The sequence below is a fragment of the Nothoprocta perdicaria genome, unplaced genomic scaffold, assembly GCF_003342845.1.
Source record: "Nothoprocta perdicaria isolate Ctin4 unplaced genomic scaffold, notPer1 scaffold_71, whole genome shotgun sequence".
In the NCBI taxonomy this organism is placed as follows: Eukaryota; Metazoa; Chordata; class Aves; order Tinamiformes; family Tinamidae; genus Nothoprocta; species Nothoprocta perdicaria.
Window position 1 is genome coordinate 2,202,695 of NW_020455988.1, and position 22,539 is coordinate 2,225,233.

Consider the following 22,539-nt stretch of genomic DNA (forward strand, 5'->3'; position numbering starts at 1 on the left):
CCTTGTGCTGCACATTATTTATTGCCAGTAACACTTAAAAGGGCCTATCACCACATAAAATAATCAGGGCAACACGCAGCCATCCTGTGTAGATCTTTCTGAGTAATTCACATCAGAGTTAAAATGAATGTTGACCCTCTTTAGAGATGAAGTAAAGAAGGTTGGCTTGGGATTTTAATTGCACAACAGCAGCAACAGAAATTGCTCTGCCTCAGTTTCCCCAACAAAATGAGAATAACCATATAAGGAACGTATATAAATGCAAAGCTCTTTTCTGTATAGCGTTATATTAGGAGGACCACTCGCTTTTAGGGTCGTTTTCTCGTGTTTGACACTTCCCCTCCGCCCCTCCCTCCGCGGCGCAGCCCTCCAGGGGAGCGCCCGCCCGCGCCGACCGTTACAACGGTCCGCGTGCGCCGCCGCCATTTTGAGCCCCGCGGGGCTAACGGCCGCGCTTGCCCACCCCCTTCCCTCTCTCCCTTCCTCCGGTGGCGGCGGTTCTCTCCGCTTAGCGGCTTAGGGAGGGCATAAAGCCGGGGTCGGGGCAGCCCAGAGCCCCCTCTGCTGCCGTGCGAGTTTCCCGGGCAGGGCGGGCGCAGGAAGGGGAGGGGAGGCGGCGGCCGCCATCATGCGCGCGCCGGCGGGGCTGCTGCGGCTGCTGGCGGCGCGGGGGTGCGCGAGGCCGCCACGCCGCTGCCTAGGCGCCATGGCCCGCTACGGCACGGAGCAGCGGGGGCAGCCCCACTCGGCCGATTACCGCCTCTACTTTAGTAAGTAGCAGTCTCTCCCCACTCTGGGTTCCGTGAAACCCCTTCCTTCTTTGCAGCCGCCCGCCCGCAAGGCAGAGCGTGGAGGGAGGAGCGCGGCCCCCGACAGGGCTCTTGAGGGCTCGCCCTGAGCCTCCTCCCCATCTCACTTGAGGGAGGGAGCAGTTTGGTGTGAAAACTGTCGGGATTTCCCAGCTGATTGGGATACTCCTCCCGCTCAGCACAGGGTCTGGTGGCCCTGAATGGTCGTGGCCTTAGAAGCCTGCAAGGGTAAGGGGATCACAGAATCCTGAGGGTTGAAAGCCAAAGCCATGCCTTGCTCCCCTGGCCTAGTGGCAACAGGGTCAGCCAGGGTCACAATGCGCTCTTTGAGGACAAGACCAAGCAAGGCCTTAATGGCAAGAGCCTCTCCTCTGCCTGGCAGGGAGCATGACTAGASCGGCCCTCTCCTGCAACCACCATGGTGAGGAGAGGCTGCCATCCAAAGTGGGAGTTACCAAACGCCACCCCTTGGTCCGATACCATGGGCCCATGGGTGTGGGGAGCGATCTCAAAACCCAACCAGAGCTGTTGGTGCACAGGCTCAGGGCTGCGCATTTCAGTAACAAGTAGCCCATGTGGATGTGTTACTTACTTCACCAGTGCTGGTTTTCCGTAGCTGTAGCCCCCTGACTCCTTGCTGGTGTGAGAGAAATGGTGGTGCTGAGTTTCCTGTCAGCAGTGCCCTGCTGGGACTTCCTTGTGCTCAGTCCCCCAGGGGGTGTCTGTCCAGGGAGTGCATGGAGCGTGTGCAAAAGCAAGCAGTGGCCGGCTCAACTGTTTTCAATTCGAGAGCCTTAGCAGTCATCGCTTCTCTTACATGCGGTGTTCTCGTGGCCAGTCAGAGTATGCTGGTTGATCTTCTCTTTCTGGTTATGTAATTCAGTTTGTGAGAAGAAATTCACTTTATTATCAGTGAACCCATATGGGGAGTGTTGCTATAAACCCCCACAAATTCATTGGTAACTCATGGAGCTGAGGTTCTCCGGGTATTTTGTATCATTTCCATCTCTCCCACCAATGACTGTATGTTGCCAGGGTAAAAAAGAACAGAGAATAATGGGATTTTTTTCATTTTGATGCATTGTAATGAATCCTTGTTAAAACTTTCTGTGTGTGTGTGTGTATATCCTGTTTACAGTTTTTTTATAGTCCTTAAACTCCAGAAAGTTGGGTTTATATATAATTATTGCACACAGTAAATTTCTATAATGCATAGTAAGTTTTGGGAATGCAGGCATCTTATGGCATATGTTTAGATTTGTAATGCTTTTTTTTTTTTTTTTCTCCAGAGAATCCAGAGGGTAAATATATTTCTCCATTTCATGACATCCCACTGTTTGCTGGATCTAAAGAAGTATGTATTTATGCCTTGATATACCATTTACTTCTAAAATGAAAGTGGTTGTGTTGGCACAGCTTAGATGAAAGCATGCATTTATTTATTTATTTTTCTCCAGCTAGTATTTTCTGAGTTCAATAACATGTAGTGCAGCTACATGATAACTGTTTAAGCAAACCTAGGTTTCTTAAGACCCCAAGTGATGGGAGAGAAAAAAGCCCTTTATCTTGTGGTAATTGTTTAAAGTTTATGTTTATGTGCTCTAGAATTAATTTTCTACTCTAACTCCTTTAAAATGATGTTTTTTTCTGTGCCTGCAATTAAATGTGTGCATTTCCTTGCTGCAGGAGATGTACAGCGTGTACTTGTGTGACTTACAGTGCATTTCTTTAATTCCCCAAAGGAGCATTGTAATTGGAAGCCAACCATAATGCCCAKGAGGAAAGTGGTAATCGCACCTTTGGAGATTTAGAAGGCACGAGGTGCAGCTGAGCACTTTCACGTCTTGTTAGCCACGCTCCCTGGAGTTTCATTATAGCAATAATGAAACGCCTGTTTTATTTGTCACCAGTGGGAATGCCAGTCCTTGGTTTAGACTTAGGTTTGCTTGTTATGGTATACTTGTTGCATAAACAGACTGGGAAGACTTCAGCTCTTTCCTTGATTTGCTTTGGGGATCTTCTGGATATGAATGATGAGAAAAGTCAATACCTATAACTTAGGTTGAGATTGATTCATTAGTTCAAAAGTCTTAATCTCTTTAATTATTTAAAGTTAGAGATTAAAAATATCTGAAATTCTTTTGAGCAACAGATGTAAGCATGCTAGTCAAAAGAAGAGGTTGGCCTTATTCAGGTTCTCATTGCTAAGATGTCCAATGTAGTTGGTGCTATTGCTGAAATCTGAAAGGCATTTTCACCCACATATTCCACAGGAGACTTGTTGCCTGTGAATCTTGAGTTTAAGGTTTGGAGGTATGGATTATGGAAACTTAATAGATTGATAAAACATGTGTGTTCTATGATGTAATATGGAGAGTCTTTGACTACTTCAAGAAGCACTTTCTACAAAATATAGGTGCTAATGGGAAGAGAATCATTACTAAGGTTTATATGGATTTTACTTTCTTTGCAAGAGGAGGAAGTAAGGAATTTTATATTATGGTTTTCCGTCCTCTGATCTAAGCTTTGTGACTTTGTTTAATGATGGATACCTCCAGACCAATTTTCTGTACTGCTTTTTAATTTTACTTTTTATCTTTTTCAAATGAACAGGAAAATGATTCTGATGATATTGGTTTTGGTTTGTTTGTTTTAAACTAGTTGAGGACAGGGCTAAATCACTGCTTAAAAATTTTGTGCAACTGGGAGAGGATCCCTGTCCATTTTAATTATCCTCTGATAACATCTAGAAAATTATAATTTCACAATCAAAAGAGACTGAACACACACTTTTAAAAATAATAGTTTAGGTCCTTATATTCACAGGAGGATGTTTCAATTGCTTTTAAAACCAGAACTATCAATATTTATGTCAGTAAGTTATTCTTYTCGTATATTCTTCATACACTTTTCTTCACTCTTTTCTTGTAGGATAAAGAGATTCCAGCAAAGAGATCAAAGACTACTGGAAGTGAGGTACTGCTAAGATTTATTTTTTATTAAGCATCATTTGGGTGTTCTTTTATTGTAATGGACAAGCTCTAACAGCACTTCTAGTCATGGTGCACAAAATGAGAACTTTTCAGCATCACATGCCTTTCCTGGAATATAGTTAATATATTTTCAAATGTAAGTTTTTTATGAGGAGAAGGCTTAAAGGAATTTAATAAGCTCTTCTTTGAATGGGCCAGTAATGTTAAGATTCTCTTAAACATTCTCTGTTACCACTCTCTGAAAGATTCCTTGTGACTATTGCAAATTTCATACAGTATCTTTTTCCTTTTTCTCCAAATGCATCCAGAAACATTTTCAAAGAAAACTCCTGTAATGAAATATGAAATATTCATTGTACTTTGACCATGAGATGGTATTTGGTGTACCACTTTGGAGATCTTTGGAGATCTAACAGGGACAGAAATTATATTTACTGTGTTTTTTAGACCTGAAGGTATGTCCATTTTCTTATCTGAGAATTCCAAAGTAGAGAAGATCACAGGTGCTAATGCTTTAGAATTTAACCCGTACTAAAGCTAAACATAAGAGAAGCCTAAAAAACCATGGAAGATCTGCTCTGGCTGCTTTTGTGGAATAAGATTTGTTTATGCAAGCATTTCGTTTCCCAAGTATAGGATTTTTTTTGCAGTGCTTTCTTTGCCTGTGGCTTACATCAAAAATTCAGTAGGAGAAAGTGGAAAACTCACTCCCTAGACTCCCCAGAATTTTATTTTCTCAATATCTGTTTGACCAGTCGCATTGCAAAACTGTAATTACCGATGTCCTGTGACTGAACTGACCTAACTGTGTAGGTTCAAATTTGCTCCTAGTGTGTAGTACACTGGTTCTCCTACTGTGCATCTGTCCCCATGCAGTCCTGCAGCAAGGCATTAAATGTATTTCATCTCCCTTTACCCTGTAATTTGTTTAGACTACAATGCCTAGTAATGCTGTGACAATATCTGTGAGCTTTGAAGATGCAAAATTTCTTCTATGCAGCATCTGAAACTTTTTTTTTTCCTGTCTGTTTAGTGGAAAGCATGATAGCTTGTTTAAAACCATGTTTCTAGTTCACTTCTGTTACCTGAATCAGTCTGTCAGGGAGAGGGGGTCCAGCAATGCTAAGCAGCTCTTTCCTTGGGGCCAGTATAGACCTCAGTCTGCTTCTCAKCTTCTGCTGTGAGCATGCTCTGGACTGCAGTTTAATAGGAGAAAAGGAGCAGAGGCAACCGTACCTTTCAGTTTTTGTGGGCTTCTAGTGTGAATAAGCAAACATGCAGAATATGAGCTTCCCAGCCAGTCTTGGTCTTTACTTAGATGGTGAAATGCAGGAGGGCAGGTGATTCAGAAAACATATTTTTTCTGTTTGGGACCTGGGGAGAAGGGTGAAGAGAGGGGTCTTTATGTTCAGGAAGTAGTGTTCCTTTGTTTTACACTGGGTCCTTCGGTAATTCTTCTCATCTTGGCCTAGTAAGAAATGCATCCTTGCATTTAAAGAAAGTGTAATCAAGGGAGAAAAAAAGAGGAAAAGGGGAAATTAAAGCTATTTATTGTTTTCCAGAGACCTTTGAAGCACTGTCTCCTTACTCTCTCGTCTAGGTATGTGAAAACTACTGTTGATATCTCATGTTTGGTAGAACCTTGCACTGAATTTGGCCAGAAGCCAAAGGTAATAGATACTTCCAGTTGCCCTACAAACACAGCCACATCTTTAAAACTTGTGCTTTTAAGATGGTGATTATTTGTTAGTCTCCACAATTGATAGGCCCCTTAAGAGTATGTGTTAAATKGTGCCAAAATGTCTTTCATAAGATGGTAGTTCAGTTGTGGAAAAGGAAGATAATTTTATATGAGTCTCTTCAGTCTGTCTAATCTATTTCAAATTGTTCTTGGCATTTGTGATAAGAAAAGAAGGTTTCAAAAACATGAGTTTCTGCTTTCAACATTCATGGGATAGGATAGCACATATCTTAGAAGTCTGTATGTTAGCTGGTTTGCAATTCCAGCTTGCCTTAGTTCTAAGGGAAAAGTTATGGTATTTCTGTTCTCAGTAGTGCAGCCTTTTTTTTTTTTTTTTGCAACATCACAGATCTCCCCAAAATTTCAGTTAAATTTGGCTTTGCAGCTGCTGTCGACAACTAATCATTTGACTTCTGTGGATGTTTTTCAACTGTGTGAAGACTTGAGTGAGGCTCTCTTCGGGGAAGAACTATATTGGAAGAAATCATATTTAACTTTAGTCTCAAATTATTGCCAACTTGCAGTCTGAACCTCAGCTTTGTCTTAAGCATTGAAAGCACTCAGAATCCATTCTTGTCCAAATAAATCTCTATGAAAGGCATCAAAAGTTTCACATCTCTGTCTGGAGGGGTGGATGTTCTGCCCGTGCTTACAGTGACAACTCTGTTGGACACTGATTGTTGAGTATGGCCTTCAGAGCCAGGTGGCAGGAAGAAAGTTCCAAGAGGTCACTGCTGTCTTTTCAAGACGTGTTGCTTCCCTGCTGTACTGAAAGGATTTCTAATCCTCTTGTCATTATATGTGTCTTTGGTGAAGTGTTCGCTTATCAACTCATTCAGAGGATTCAGGTGTTCTTGAATACGTTTTATTTAAAATGTTGGCCTTAGTAAGGAATTTGTCCATGCATGTCAAGATTATCCTCCTTTAACTTGGAGAGACCCACAAGAGCAGTTTAAAAAAATAAATTAAAAAAAAAGGCAGGGAGAGGAAGAAAGAAACAGGACAGCTTTTGTTTTGTTGTGTCTCGTGGATTGCACAGCACTGCAATGCCCTTATGGACTTGAGTTGAATTCCCTCTGTCAGGCGAGAACTTTTGATAAATAAGCCAGTCACATGAGATATAAGGGGTCATCAGAGTGGGCAAGCAGTCTGAATAGGTGATCTGACTCAGGGCCTCAGGCTTGGAATGGAGTTCAAAACTGTGGTGTCAGGAGTTGTCTTATGATTAAGCCAGTATGTTTCGTGAGTTGGGAAAGATGGCAATGTTTCCCATACACTACAGGTGCAAATTTTGTATTCTGTATTGAAGCCTCTGTAATAGCCTTCAGTCATGCTGGACCCCTTTTTAGAATATGTCACCCAGATTGTAATGAGTCTATTACATGTGCCGTTGCGTATTCCAAATTCTGCCCACTGGTAGAGGTTTCATCCTGTTATATGAAATTGAGTCTTTTTCTATGGGTCTGTCATAAACCGTGCTTTGCGCTCATGTAGACTAGCAAATGCTAAGAAGAACAAAAGTAATTTTCACATACTGATCAGGTTAGTATCTACTGRGGTAAAAATGGTTTACTGAGAAAGCTGTGTGAGTGAATTGATCAAGTTCAACTTCTAAGAAAGTATTTCTTAAAATTTGAGAAATTTGAGAGTTTTTTCATCTGTGTCAATGCTATGCTGAGTAGTTTTTCAAGCTAATTCACCCAGTAACTAGTTTAGTTCATAAGTGAATGTGCCTGACACCTAGGATACCTTGGAGTAAAAACTCTTCATAGTGTTCTTGACTACCTTTTCACTGCAACATGAGAGAAGTACTTTAGGAAAAAGACTGCAGACATTTTGCATTTATGCTTGGCATTGTGTGCATCCTTCCCCCCTGCTCCACCTCGCACCCCTCCCTGCCCCCCGCCGCCGCCCTGGGCCCAGTTAATTTGTACTTGAAAAGTTCCATTGACTTTTCTTTTAGACAGACACTATTTGGTCTCCAGATGTTGCTAGCATCTGTTTTGATGTTTTCTTTGGCAAATACCTTGTAGCAAGTGTTAGGTTGGGAATGGGACTCGTTATAAGCGAGCCCTTCTCCATTTATTCCTGGTTGTATTTCATGACCGTCCTTTTCATCCTTTTTTTTCTTCCCCCCCCCTTTAAACTTCTGTTATTGAAGGCATCGTTCTTTGTTCAGACTGCTGCTGGACTGCAGCTCATCCTTTTTGTTCTCATTAGTCTTCAAGTGCGTGCTGCTGTATTCAGTCGATGGCTGGTGAGAATCCCTGTAAGATTGCAAATGAGCAGACAGAAAAGAAATGGAAATGGTAGCTGCTTTTTTCTTCTTTGTGTCTTGTGAGTTCACAGCTTCTCAGTGAGGAGGGTCAGCAGCTCCCAAATGCTGTCTCTAATGCTTTCAGATTTTTTTAAAAAGCACTCTACTGTAAAAATGACTGAAGTAATTGTAAGCTTCACCATATCTTCTTTCTCCCTCATGCAAGGGTGCTGCTGAATGACAATCAGGACTTAAAAAGTGATGATGGTTGTCTTTCTATGTAATCTTACTGACTTTCTGCTCATTTTGCATCTTTTTCTACCTCTCATTCTGTTACTTTCTCTGCTCTATACAAATTGCTCCAGTTTTGATTCAGATTACCTGAACCTGCATAGTTGAGCATTACCTGTTGCAACCTTTGGGCAAAGTCATACCTGTTCAAAACCCTCCCTTCAAATGCACTAGCTCAGGAATTTAGGAAGACTGAGAAGGGAAGTAATTGAATGGGAAAAGGGAAAGTCAGGCAGGAAAGAGTTGTTTGGGGGAAGGGTATATTGGAATCCAGAAAGCTTGCAAAAATGGAAAACTGAGAGAAATATGCTTCACTGAACTGTACTAATAATCAAGTTTGTGATAACAAAACCTGATCTGAATGAGCTGTCTTTTATAAGAGTCTGTACGGTGAGAGCCAACAGTTATCTTKTGCTGTTTTCTCCCCTCTCTTAGTGGAGAGAATGGTGACTTATGGCTTACCTAGGTTCAGCAATCTCTATTTTCCTTGCTTTTCAGAACACTTGCTACATTAGCATCTCGAAGTGTATTTCTGTGCTTTTCTATCTCTGTGTGCTGTTTAAAAAAAAAAAAAAAGGAAGGCTGCTCTTTTTCATGTGGAATGGCATCAGCAAAAGCAGTATCACGATAAATTAAAAAAGATGCTCAGTTAAAGTGAAATGCATTAAATTGTCAAGCCCTGTTATAGAAAACACCCTGGTAAAGCAAACATGTCCTATGTGTGTTTGCATCTGGTGAACTTTGACTGTAGTTCTTTGGAAGTTCTTATCATTTAAAGATACTGTTTGTTCCTTCTGATGTCATTTGCTGCCTGGATTCATATTCAATTTTAGGAATTAAGAAATACACTTTTGACTTCTCTATGTTGAGCAAATGGATTTATTTTTTCTCCTTACTTCCTCAGTGTGTCTAATAGCGCTTAAGTGTCCGCCTTCTGTTCATATTAACCAAGTCAATCATACTACATTATATCTTGAGTTGAATGTCCTTTTGGGCTCTGCTAGCGGTTTCTTCCCCTAGCTGTTGGGGTCTGTCAGATGAAGGCATCTGAATCTAGGAAACTTTCATCTCCTTTTTTCTCATGCTGTGGAGTTCTGAAGAAACCGTGAGCCAACAGGATTAGCCTAACTGTAGCTTGTCTGAACTACTGTCTRACCTTTTGTGCAATTTGCCCTTAAAGTGAAGTTCTTTCTGCATTAGGCTCTTGCAGAGCTGGATTTAGTCTGCATTTTGTTAAGCAGTGCTCTCCTAGGCAGGCAGTTGACTGACAACATGCTAAGGGTGTTACATGGTAAATTTACTTTATAAGTGATAATTGTTTGGAAGACAAGATGTTTTTTATCATTATTCTATACAGTTCTTATTCCTGCAGGATGTATGTGACTCTGGAAAAAGTACATACACAAACTGAGAATTCATTGCTGAATAGAAATGCTAAAGGAAGGAATGTTAAAGAGGGTCAGTAAGAAAGGGCTGGCAGCTTCCTAAACCAGATAGCTTTCCTTTCAGGAGACATCAGCTTTTGGGTTTTCTTCTTTTTTTTCCCTCTGAAAGGTGTGTCAAATGGACTATTGGAATATTGTCCCCATTACTTGAGGGGATAGAATTAGCCACTTGGGTTTTTGGCAAGATGGGGTATTTTTGTTTTAATGTCAGGTTCATGGACTGGACAAAGCTAATCACTCAGTGGCACATGAAGGTAATCTAAGAAGTCAAAGGGTGTCTGATGTTTGCATTTCAGTTGGTAACTGCAGCAAGGAATATTTTGCAGCAAGGATCTTYGAAGAGAACGTTCAAATGGACAGAAGAAATAAGTTCTTGATATGGGGAAAATAAGAGTAGTGGGAAACGAAAGTCCTTGAATGTTACTTAGGCAAGGAACTGATTGTCCTATAAGTAAACTTTTTATTTTTAAACAAAAGCACTGCATGAAATTATTAATCTATTGTAAATGCTGTGGCAGCTTAGTATTAGAGAATACTTTATGKTTTTTTGTCTTTTTTTTTTTATATGAATTTATCTGTCAAGCTGTCACACTTAAGATTCTTGGCAAATCACTTTTGACTGATACCACAGACTGTAAAGCCCTGGTCTTAAAACTGACTTAAATGCAAATGATTCTTTGTGAGAAAAACATTAAATGCTCTTTAGTCTAGCTATGGTCCAGTCATGAGAGTTTTTGTGAAGACCCCAAGTAACTTTTAAGCAAACAAAGTTCAGAAACAACATTTGCAATCTCTTCAGGCCATTGGACTAGCAGTCAAGACAATATGTAGTAGTATCTCTTACAACAAAAGTATAGGAATACAGTTAAGTGGAAGACACTTTGTATCATTCCAGGAGTAGTTTTAAAGGTGTTTTTTAAAATAATAATAATAATAATTTTATTTATTTATTTTTCCTCATAGCTACTAGTCAGGACACTTGCTGGTGGTCCCTGAGAGCTTCTTGTCAATATTGCCTTTCATGCTGTATATTTGTTTTTCCTGGTGTTTCTTGGCTGAGTAAACTTTTTGACTTCCATACCTACTGCTGCCTGTGTATCACCACCTTCTGTGTCTGCTTCCTTGATGTTGACATCTTTGAGCTTATTTCAGCTATTCTCATACACCTGTGCTTACTCAGCTATTCTTAAGGGGTGCCTTATTAAGTTGATCTGAAGCACCTACTTCCCCCTTCCTCTTTTTTTTTTCTTCTTCTCCTTGTTTTAGTGTATTTGATATCACTGGTTACAATATGGACGCAGTACTCACAGATGGCAGACTTTTCTTTTAATATTCTGGGAATTGACTATTTTTGTGCTATTTTGTCAGTTTTGTGGATAGCTTGTGATCTTGCAGGAAAAACAGTAAGTGACAGCTGGGATTTTGCTTTGCTTTGTTGTTCCTGTGTTTCTAGGTCTGGGCAAAGGAGAATGGTCCATAGAGCCATTGGAATGACTTCAGTCAGACTGTGACATTGGCCCTGGCAATGATATTGGTTTACTGAAGCTGTAGGTTACAAAAAAAAAAAAAAAAAAAAAAAAAAAAAAAAAAAAAAAAAAAAAAAAAAAAAAAAAAAAAAAACCCTGCCAGTATTTTAATTGCAAAGGATCTAAAGAGTCAGTGCAACTTTTTGATTAGTTTGGCCTTGCATTTCTCAACAAATTTATTTAAAAATATAGTCTGTCCATCCTTGAGTGGTACATTTTTAACACTAACACTTCTAATACCAGTACTAGTACTACTATAAAATACTAGTACTACTTTGGCTGTAGTGGGATGTCAGAGTACTCTAGACTGTGTGGTATTTTGGTATCATCTTAGTAATTTTGGAGAAAATAGACTGTAGGGATTGGTGTATGCATTGGACTAGTTACTCATTTTGATTAATTCTCTATCCTCCCTTGTAGTGCTTAGCTCTGTTTTACAGAGAAGAAATCTTTCAAGAGATAGCTACACAAATAGCTTTTTCTCTTTGGAAAATATCACTTCAACCTCTCCAGTAAGAAGAGTTTAGACTTTAAAAACAAACAAAAAACTATACCTTACATATTTTATTTATTCATCTGTGTCCAGTTCCTTCTTCCCCACCCCTCATCACTCTTGAATTCAGCTTGGCTTCCTTCAAGTGGCTATGACTAAGGCTCAGGTATGTCTGTGGTTGTTCCTCATTGACTGGTAGACTCAACACTGTCTTTTGATATATCATTCCACAGACTTGTATGTGCCGAATAATATGGAGATGGGGAAATCCACATGATGCTTTTCATTACAATCTTGTAGTTGTTTATCTCCTCAAAGAGGAAGGAGGAACCAAGGAGACTGAATATCACTGTGAGGACCTGGTGACCGTAAACAAATATTCTTAGAACTTATTGCAAAGAATTCATTGTCAATTGGGCTTTCATTTCAGATTCTTTCATTGTTTTTATTTTAGGTACTTTTTAATATGGTTGTGGAAGTACCTCGTTGGACAAATGCAAAAATGGAGGTAATTAAAAAAAAAGTTGATTATTTAGATATTTATGAAGCATATGACATCCTAATCTATTCCAGTATTTCAGAGTTTAATCAGATTGAGGGATATCTTTTATATGTAAAWTTTTCTTGGTTGTAATATTTACCTAAAGTTGTTCATACAGAGATTTTTCCTGTGGTTAAGGAAAATGTTAAGGTTCTAATTATTTGTGACAGAAAATACTTGAGGGCCTCACTGCTTGAAAATACCTGTCCCTGCTAGAAGATACTTCATAAGCAGAACTTAGGATTGTTCTGCTACTGATAGAATACAGAAGTTGAGTAATGCTTCATCTGCATTGTTGGTAAAACAGATCTTGCCAGGGTTTTTTCCATTTTTTTTTTTACATTTATATTAATTTTAAGGATGTTTCCTGGATGCATTTAAGGAAGTTGGTTGAGTTGTTAACTTTTTTTGAGTATTACAAATATTAATAAGAACTTCCCCAAACTATTTTTTCATAATTTCATTATCTTCTTTCTATGGTGCTGGAATATCATTTGAACTATATTTACCATCTCAATTGTTATTTTAGAAATAGGACTGTCTTGTAAAATTAGCTTATATTTTTGAGATGATGTCTTGTTGTGGAAGCCGAGATTCATTTTTCAGAGTTTTCCCTTGCCTCTAGTATGTTAAGTCTTTGGTTAAAGCTCAGAATGTTTACTTTCTTTCCTTCCACTCCACCTGACCCTTTAACATAAAGGAGGAAAAGAGTTTGCTGTCCTAGCGGATTCAGAAATCAATGAGTTTTAATGTTTTCTGACTTAACAGAAGATGTGGTCTCAGTTGTTGACGTATATAGTATAACTCTTGACATATCTGGAAGTTTTTGCATTATTAATAAGGCAGACATTTGTCTTTGCCATTCTGCTCGGAGAATCTTTCAGCTGAGGATGCAGTAATGGGTTGGTACTGACTCTGGATTCCATGCTAGGACTTCCTCACGTGAAACAGAGAGTAAATGATGCCGTAGATGAGTATTTCCTACTATTACGGTTTCCTACTATTTCCTCTGTGCAAGATGTCTTACTCTTCGGTATATCTCTTATCCCTCCCTTTCTATGAGTGCTTTTTATGGGGCTTTATTGGGCTGCTGCCTACTGTGTCAGTTGCACCTCTTTGCCCCTGATCATGTTAGGAGAAAGGTGCTTGAGTTACACTTGCATCAAAATCCAAGAGTARTCCAGGTCCATTCTTTTAAGTTATGGCCAGAATCAAGTTGAATCAGGTGTAAAATGAGAAATGTTTGAGGCCTGAGCTCAGTCCTTGGGGAGGGTTTGCATATTTGCTTGCTCTTGAGAGTATGATGTGGTCCAGAAAAGTGCGATTCCTTTGGGATAACTTTGGTGGCATTTGTAGCTAAATTACAAAGATCTTGTAAAATGTAGACTAAAGATGGTATGCTTGTGCACACAAGCTCTGAACCACCTGAGCCAGTGCATGCTCATAGCTTGCGACAAATACAAGGCTGTTCATATGAGTCTTCCTGAGTGTGAGCCAAAATTAACATGAATTGTGCTGTGATGTTGGAGTGGCAAAAGAATGGTTACAGTGAATTAGCTAATGTGTGGTAGGTGGCTGATAGGATGAAGGGTTTGTATTTAAAGTATCTGTGATAGAAGATGTCTACGATAAACTGTTCTGCATTAATTTAGTCCTTATGATTCACATAAGGAATGAAACAAATGCTCACAAAGCATTCGGCTCCTTTGGGAATAGAAGTGATTTCCCCTGATTCTAGCTTAACTTACTCCAAATTTGCCGAAATTTGATGGTCAGTGACTATGTACAACTAATACTTGTTGATAAGGATTTGTATGCTGAGGGGTCATCTAGCAAAAGAGGATGTGCAGTAGGAAAGCAGTGAATTAGGACTGAAAAGAAGATGAAACATGCAGTGGCTGTCAAAGCCCCTATTTGAAGAACTCATGCTGCTATTTATATCTTTGTTGAACTTGTCTCATAAAGTGCAAGAGCTTCTAACTAAAGTTCCCTTCAGTATTTATGTTTGACCATGACAATCTCCTTATAAATTTATGACTTTCTTTTCTAAGTTTCTTTTTTTTTCTTTTTCCCTTGCATACTTCACAACGTTATTTAAAACCTTAATAAGTTGSTCTTTGAATGTGACCCTTGAGATTTGCAGTGAGGCCATCATACTTTTAATACTCCTTGAAGCATAAACACATGCTCCCAGGTGGAGGTTTCTAACTGGTTGGATACAAAATGAATTGCTTTACATTTTACAGTTCTCTCTTTTTCTTTCTCTTTGTCTTTCACGATCTGCTTAGATTGCCACTGAGGAGCCGTTGAATCCCATTAAACAAGATACAAAGAAAGGAAAGCTTCGATATGTGGCAAATATCTTTCCTCACAAGGGTTATATATGGAATTATGGTGCCCTCCCTCAGGTAACATTTTTGTTATAATGGTGAAACTTTTCTGTCTTCTGAGTAAATTGCCTTGTAAATCTTGAGTAGTGTCTGAACGAAAAATCAGTTGGAATAAGGATGTTTCTGTTTCATAGGTTTGTAAATTAGGATTTTTTTTTAATGTAGAGCTTTATTGTGGCCATAAATTTTGATCAGAATTTGGGTGTGGATGTAGATAAGCACTCTGTTTCAGGAAGGAGTTAAATAATCAAGRAACTTTGAACTCTTACTGCCTGCCTCTCTATACTGCAGTGACAGAATTGAATTGCCATGCGCTGCCATTCAAGCATACTTTGTCTAATGCTTTCCTGTTTAAACAAGACATTCTTTAAAAAAAAAAAACACATAAGTGCTTCATTTATTGCAGTGTAAATGTTAATTGGAATTTCTTAATATCAAAAAACAGGAACCCAAGAGCTGTTCTTTTTCAAATTAAATCCTGAATGCCTCAGTTACTCAGTTAACTTCCTTGTGAACTATGAGACTTTTCTGATCATAGAACACTTAAAACTTGCCACTTGAGCCTTGGGGGAGCGGGGGGTTGAGGGAAGAGAAGGCGGGGGGGGGTGGAAAAAAAGCTCATAGTACAACTTCTGCACATAACTGGAAGTTTTATTAACTTGGTTATTTCATTTCTGTGGATAACACGTTGTTAAATTAGTATTATAAAACCTGATGGAGACGGAAAGAGTAATTTCTTATACAATGATGGATTGTTGCATGAGCAATGAAAACTTCTGAAAATCTGCTARTGTATTTAATCCCCAAAAGGAGATACCAGGTAGGTGGTGAAATATGGGGAAAAAGTTCATATCCAGTCAGCAATGTCAATAGACAAAAGTTCTAATTAGAAATTGTTGGGAACCAACAATTCCAATGTTTGGCAATTTGTTTGCACTTTAATACAAAGTCAAGGTTAAACATTGAAATGTTTGCATGTGTGAAGTGAGGTAGTTTGGACTGATGATACTTTCCCCGGGAGGACATGTTCAACTCCTCCTGTTACCTTGTGAGCCAGAGAACTGGAGATAATTTTCATTGTTCTTTTCTGAAATAACTTTAAAAGATCCTTGGATCATTACACTTCCAATTGTCGACATCTAGACGATGCACCAAATTCTTATTAGCAGCTGTCACAAACACTGAGTCTGAGTCTCCATTATCACAGGATTTGTCATCAGCATCAGCAGTTGCCAGAAGTTTAACTGTGTTATAAGGTTAAATGATATCTATTTGTTGCAGATCTTACTGAGGCTGCTATTTTATGCAGTGGAACAGAGAAGAAAAAAAGTATGACTAGACAATAGGAGTGTCAGTATCTCAGGAGTTGCTGTGGTATTGTCTGGAGAACACTGCATTCCTAGCTAAGCATCTCTCTGTCCTTATGAAAGCTACTGTCTCAGGGATCTGCCTCAGTAGGAGGATCAGTAGTTTTCTAGGACTCATATAGCAGAACTGGCCTAAAATACAGTCTTAAAAAGTGCCCTGGAAGAATATTGAAAACTGAGTTTTAAGTTTAAATTCTCTTTTGATTCCACTTAAGCAATTATTGATAACGATATTGCTACCTAGATACTTCAGTACTTGGTTTTTACAGTTTCACCTTTGAATGTTAGTCCGATTTTCAAAAGTTAGATTTAGGGAGTCCTAACTGTGGACGACAGGAACTAACAGTATAGCTTCTCAAGAGATAATTTTATAATATGTTTTCAGTGAGACTTCACTGGAGTCAAAATTCTTATCCGAGTAACTTGTCAATAAAATTTTTATCCCAAGCAAGTAAGACAAAGTGAATACTGCCCTGGTAATGATTAAATACTAAAATGGAGCTCAAAGCAGGGTTTTGAACCTACATTCCAGGAAAAATTCTTTGGTCTTGAGCTGTTGACTGTTCTTAGGTATGTGTGCATCTTTGTATTGAAAAATGAATCATAGCTACATTTCTATATTTTAAAGAGGTTATTAGGTGCCCATAATTGCATGCATAAAAGCTTCATCAGCTCAAAGCTTAGCTGTTTTTTAAAGCAACTTCTGTTAGCCCAGGTATACCAGAAGAAAATATATGAAGTACATTATTGTAGGGTGACCTAGCTTAATCCTGCAAGCAGGAGTAACCAGAGTAATACATGTTCAGTGTCTTTGGACACCTTGATCACTGCAAATGGATAAAGCTGCATTTGTAAAGCTGTATTTTTTAATGCAGCTGAGAATTTTGTTACTGTATTTCCTTTTTTCTTCTATTTCTTCATAGCAAGGCTTCTCAGAAAGCTGATTTTTTTTTTAACTGGTGTTTTCATTAATCTTGGTAGTTTAGTGGCTAGAGGAACTATAACTGTGTAACAGTTGGTAATTTATATTTTTCTTTCCTTTAACAGACTTGGGAAGATCCAAATCATACAGATAAGATTACAGGATGTTGTGGGGATAATGATCCTATTGATGTTTGTGAAATAGGTTCAAAGGTTTGTTATCTTTATTGAGATTAATTTATTGAGATTATTTTAATATTTTGGTAACTGTTTTTGCAAGAGAGAGGCAGATGGAAAACCGCAAACAAAATGACAAAAGCAGTAATAGAAGATCCATGAGGGAATAGATAAGTAAACATGGATTTTTGAAGAAAAGGTAAGATTTGATAGCAGAATAGAGTGAGGGAGAAAGAGGTAGGATTTGACTCTGGGATAAAGGGAGAAGTAATACATCATTATCCAGAGCTTCTGTAGCTGAAGAGTGAGTTTTGGCTGAGGAAGGAGAGAGCTGTGATTTGGGAGAAGAAAATAGAAAAGTCTGTTTTATTTTTTTCTCCGCTATCTGTTAGCAGTACTAGAATTAAAAGTAGATTTCTGAAAGATAAGGTAATATGACAGCATGATGTGTATAAGATCGCAAAAGCAGACCTACAGAGGATGTAGATTTTAGAATTTTTCTCTTAAGTGCAAATAGAAGTAGACCCTTTTCCCTAGAGGAAGGGACAGTAGTCCCTTACAGAATGTTATGTTGGACTGTAGAGAAAGGAAGAGCAAGGGGAAGATGAAGACCAAGAGTCGAGAGATTTAGAAGATAGGAAGAAGAAATTAGAAAATGAGCGAGAGAAACCTTTGTCTTGCACATTGGGTGAAGATAGAAAAGGTGGGAGGGGAACTAGAGTAGAAAAGATTTTTCTAGTATATGTTTTTCTCCTTTAAATGCTTACCAGAGAATTGAGATTTTAATAGAGTGGTGATAGATGAAAGCAACTCTAGATGATGTTTATTGAGTTCACGGATGTGTTTTGCAGTTCTGCTAACTACTGGTCAAAAAAAGTAATGAAACCATTTTGTCTCTAAAACAAAAGATAAATTCTAAAGTAAAAGAGAAATGTAGCTTTTGCCAATCTGTGAGATTGTGCTCTTTTTCAGGTTCGTTCATCTGGTGAAATTATTCAAGTGAAGGTCCTGGGAGTTTTAGCTCTTATTGATGAAGGAGAGACAGATTGGAAGATAATTGCTATCAGTGTGGATGACCCAGAAGCCCAGAAAATCCATGGCAAGTATCTTTACCTTTCCTAACACAGGTTATGTCAGCAACCTGCACAACGGAATAGCATCTTTAGAACACCCAGGACAAGAAGAGGGAGATGCCAAGAGATGAGCTTATTCTTTTTTCTTTTTTACATTAAGCTTTTGGAAAGGTTCACTTGGATTTTCAAGTGGGCCTGTCAGGCAGAAGGTGTTCTGATTGTTGAAACACAACTGTCTCAAAGTCACTGCTGAYAATTACAATTTATGGGTGTGCATATTTATCCAGTCAGGTGATGTAGCAATGTCCATTTTCCTTATTGAAGATTCCTGTTATTTTTGTAGCATCATCTTGTATTCTGAAATGGACTGCACATTTTCAGTGTTTTGTCACCTTTTAGCTGGGCTATTTGAAGGGATTGTTGCCTAATATGAGTGTTTGCATTTTAGTTTTTAAACTTGCRAATTTGCACAGCAAACTGCTTACGCAGATCACTGTAATACGAGCCTTGTTGCAGCAATGCCATTGCAGTGAGACATATTGTCTTCTGCATGCAGATTGTCCTTTCAGAAGAAAATTTGGACGTGTTAGGCCTGGAAAGAATAAGTTTTTTACAGCACAGAAAAGGTGCAACTGTTTTCCTGGCACAAAACTTGACTTTCTCAAGGATAAATTCAATGGGAATCATGAGAATTAAGTGAGGATTTGTGTAAAATTTAGTGATTGTTATTGGTAAAAAATCTTCTGTAGCCTCARGCTTGTAAGATGAGGACCCATTCTTTGCTGACAGGAGAGCACTCATTTTAATAGCTTCTCCGTAAGAATGGGATTATCCAGTAATTACTGAAGAATTATGCTTCTCATTGTGTATTTTTCCTAGTTTCTGAATGTGTAGCCCTCCCACTCAGTTTTCTCACAGGTTACTCTGAAATGGAAATTACTTGACTTGTGAGGGAAGAAATGAGGAAAAAGAAACTCTTGGGGTGATGCTGATTGAAATCACTGGACAGATGAAAATGCTGTGTAGCGTTTGACACTTTAACTGCTTTGGCAGTTAGAGGTTAAGAAGTTCAGTTTAAGAAAATAATAAGTAATAGTTTGCCCTTAATGCTAGTGTCAAGTTAAACCTCTCCATGATGGTTGTGCAGTAGGTTGTGCTATAAGTGTCAATTAAGGCAAGTAATTAGCACTTTGTTTCTATGTAGTGGTCTGTTCTTTTTATGTCTTACCTTTTCTCTTCAGTAATTTGAGAGACTTTCATTGAGAGAGTTTAAAAAGACTTTCATTGAGAGAGTTTAAAAAGGAACAAGTTAAGTTTGTTTTAAAAAAAGGGGCAAAGTGAAATAGGGGCAAAACTTGGTTACTTTATGCCACTGAGTTAAGTAGCTCCGTTTGAAAGCTCCCTGTTTTTCTCAAACAATAGTTTTTTGGTTGTCAGTGGCTGATTTGTCAGCAATGACAGAGCACGCTCATTTGTCTGGGAATGGTGTAAGAGTTCTTAGAAGTCTTTTAAGAAATGCAAGCCCTTGCCTGTAGTTGATAACATTGTGTATCCTTTCTCATCAGAGAATAGCTGCAAAACTTGGAGAGCTGTTCTGCTGAGATTCAGGGAAGTGGAGAAATATCTCTGATTTAATATAATTTCACCTTGGGATTGGAATTGCAGTTCAGGATTAAAAAAGTGTCCCCCATCTGCTTTCACAAAGCATGCCTGTAGCCTGCAGTGTTTAGCAGCAATCCTTCTTCATTCTGAAAACAYACAAATCTGCTGGAATATTCAGTACAATATGTCCTTTTATATTTGTTTTCTTTCCCCCTTTCCAGAGATGTTAATTATTTCAGCATAAAGGGACAGCAGCTGCAGATAAAACTGATATCTTGCTTAACTGAAATGCTGCTGTGTTACAGTAGCATGCTTCTAGGGAAAGAGGCTAAGTGTTGCCTTCTAAGTCTATGCAGTCATTTCTGTATYTTTCATTAAACATTTCCGATTGGTCTGAGAATCATCACATTTGCTTTCTGCCCAGTGTGTGCGTAGCCCCAGCGAACATTTGGAAAGATAATTCTGAGGCACCAGAGTGATGATTACTTGAAAAGCCCATCCTGAGCCTGCACACCGTATTAATTCCTCTTGCAGCCTTAAGCACACCCAAGGTACTCTGTATATTCTCCTTCTGGGATTGTGATAGTTCTCATAAGTGCAGTTGATTTTTGTGAGACTTCACAGAACTTAAAACGGAGCAGTCCCAAATTCTGAGCAGTTCTCATTGTTGATTCACAGTGCTCCGCAGTTTTATGTCCTGCAGGCACCTATTGATAAATACAGCTTTAAATTGGAAACCCTGCCTCCAACTCTGTCTTTGACACAGAAAAAGGAAAAACTRTGGTTTATGGTTATAATGCTCAGAAAAGGATCAGTGATGCTCAGAATCTTATCGAGTGGGAACTGCATTATCAGTAGCAATAGCAGGGGCTAATGTCGTCCTGGTCTGAGTTCTAGAAAGTAATCTGTTTGAAATTATAGCGCTTAATATTGGTGGATCTCTCTCTCTTTCCCTCTTTCTCCTCCTGTCTAAATAGAAGCTGTACATCAGATGCAGGTGTGTGTATGAGAGATTCTTTTATACTAAAGCTGTCTACTTTCAGATTTATCCATTTGAGTAAGATCTGCCTTTGTAGCTACCTGAAAATTACTGAGTTATCTTTCTGCTTAGGCAGCTGCTAGCCAGATGGCTTTTAGTAGACTAACAGAACAACTTCAGTCCAAGCAGGTCTGGGAAAGGGCCTAAAATCTCCTTGCACTATGAAACACTAAATCTTGGCAGTATATTAGTTCCTGGCCTTCTTTTTAATGTAACATATTGGCCAAAGAAAGAAGCAAATTCTTGGAGTAGAAAAGCTTCCTGTCTGCTTATCTCATAATTTGGACTGAATTAAATAAATTGACATATATATATAATATGCTTTACAAAGAAGCACCAAAAAAATGAACAGTGTCTTTACAGATGTTGTAATTTGGTCCAAGTGTATACAGCATTTTTTACATTGGACAAGAATTTTTGAAAATGACTGGCAATGGAAGTGTGCGTAAAGCAGCTTATGAAAAAGCTGGCTCTCAATCTTCTTACCTTCCCTAAAAATGTTGGGCAAGTGGTGTAGATGGGGCAAAGATGGTATTTCTGGGATGACTTGCTGGCTTGGGAATTAAGCAGCTGTTTTATGCTATTGTTTGCTGGAAAGATATCTGTCTATGATCAACAAAAGTCAGCGGCTTCCACCGGCTTTTGTGCACCATTTCCTAGTGCTGATATAGTTAGCTGTGCTATACTGTCATGCTTTTTTCCCCTATATGCCCGCTCAAGATTGTTTTTTTTTGAGTTATTTGATCACACCCTAAATGGCAAAAATAAAGCATATTGAACACTTTGTGCTSTATATTGTTATATATCCTTACTTGTGAGTGTATTTATATGCAGAGGAGCAGCAGAGTCTCCGAAAACCTTTGTTGTGGATTTGTGTAAACCTTCAATTTGAAGAAATTAATTATCTGTACTAGGGTTCCACTCCTACCCTCTCACACCATGCTATACAAAATACACCAAATGCCTTTATATGGAATGTAGCTGCTGCTTCCTGTAAATGTTTATAGGATGTTATTAAAAACATATGTCCTCTCTTCCCACAGACCTTGTTTAGAAAGCTTGCTGCGAGCATGTTGTTTTAGCTTTCCTTGCAAAAAGCAGCATCTGTTGTACTAAAAATGGTAGTTCAGTACAAATCTTTTTGTCACTCCTTTTTGTAAGGCCTGCTAGAATTGGGAGCCACATTTGCCTTGGCTCACTCTCTTGCCAGAGAGCTAGCACCGGTTTGTGCCAGCCTCAAGAGATTTTCTTTACTGAGTCTAAACTGCAGCCCATAATGTGATAGCCAACTCATCCTGCTTAACTTTGGTGCCCGGAAAGCTTGAATCTCTAGTTGCATGTAGGCAACAGAAAGAAGTTATAGCCTAGAGGCCAGTGGATGCCTTTTGAGGTGTGTTACCTGCAGGAGCCTGACCTTTCTCTTCCCCATCCCAGTATGCAGCGCTTGCTTGCAGAGATAGAATCCCATTAGACCAGGTCTGTGCTTGTGGCTTCCATGTATGCCTAGCCCCCTTTGACATTTGTGTATGTAACTCTAAGACAAGGTAAGAGTGGCAGTCAGGGTCAGAAAACTGTGTCTGCTGTGGAGGAGACACCTGTTTTCTCTTTGTTCATATATTCCTTGGGATATGAGGCTAGCTCTACAGATATTAGTGCATTAAATCAATGTACTGCCTACCATTAACTTTTCTTTTACCTTTCTTTGCTGCTTCTTCTATTCTCTGTGAATCTTTTTCTCTTCCTTCCCTTGATACTCCAAAGCTGTAGTTTGGATTTCAAACCAAGTGGAGGATAGGCTGTCTTTCAAGCTTTTCTATGATGCCTTTTAAGAGGTAGCTTGTGAAGGCTGCTCTTTTTTTTTTTTTTTTTTTTTT

General features: G+C 39.0%; 1 protein-coding gene across 2 annotated transcripts in view; it reads left to right on the forward strand.

Moving 5' to 3' along the window:
- The first annotated feature begins 607 nt into the window (after window positions 1–607).
- PPA2 (pyrophosphatase (inorganic) 2) overlaps window positions 608–22,539 on the forward strand; it is a 35,895-nt gene continuing 13,963 nt past the window's right edge. The window contains exons 1-7 of one of the 2 annotated variants that reach the window (XM_026050855.1): window positions 608–770; window positions 2,099–2,163; window positions 3,741–3,785; window positions 12,010–12,063; window positions 14,385–14,504; window positions 16,901–16,987; window positions 17,924–18,050. In XM_026050855.1, coding sequence (XP_025906640.1) covers window positions 629–770; window positions 2,099–2,163; window positions 3,741–3,785; window positions 12,010–12,063; window positions 14,385–14,504; window positions 16,901–16,987; window positions 17,924–18,050 — 640 coding nt within the window. In that variant the 5' untranslated portion in view covers window positions 608–628. The remainder of the gene's footprint in view (window positions 771–2,098; window positions 2,164–3,740; window positions 3,786–12,009; window positions 12,064–14,384; window positions 14,505–16,900; window positions 16,988–17,923; window positions 18,051–22,539) is intronic. The other variant, XM_026050854.1, reaches the window with a different exon arrangement.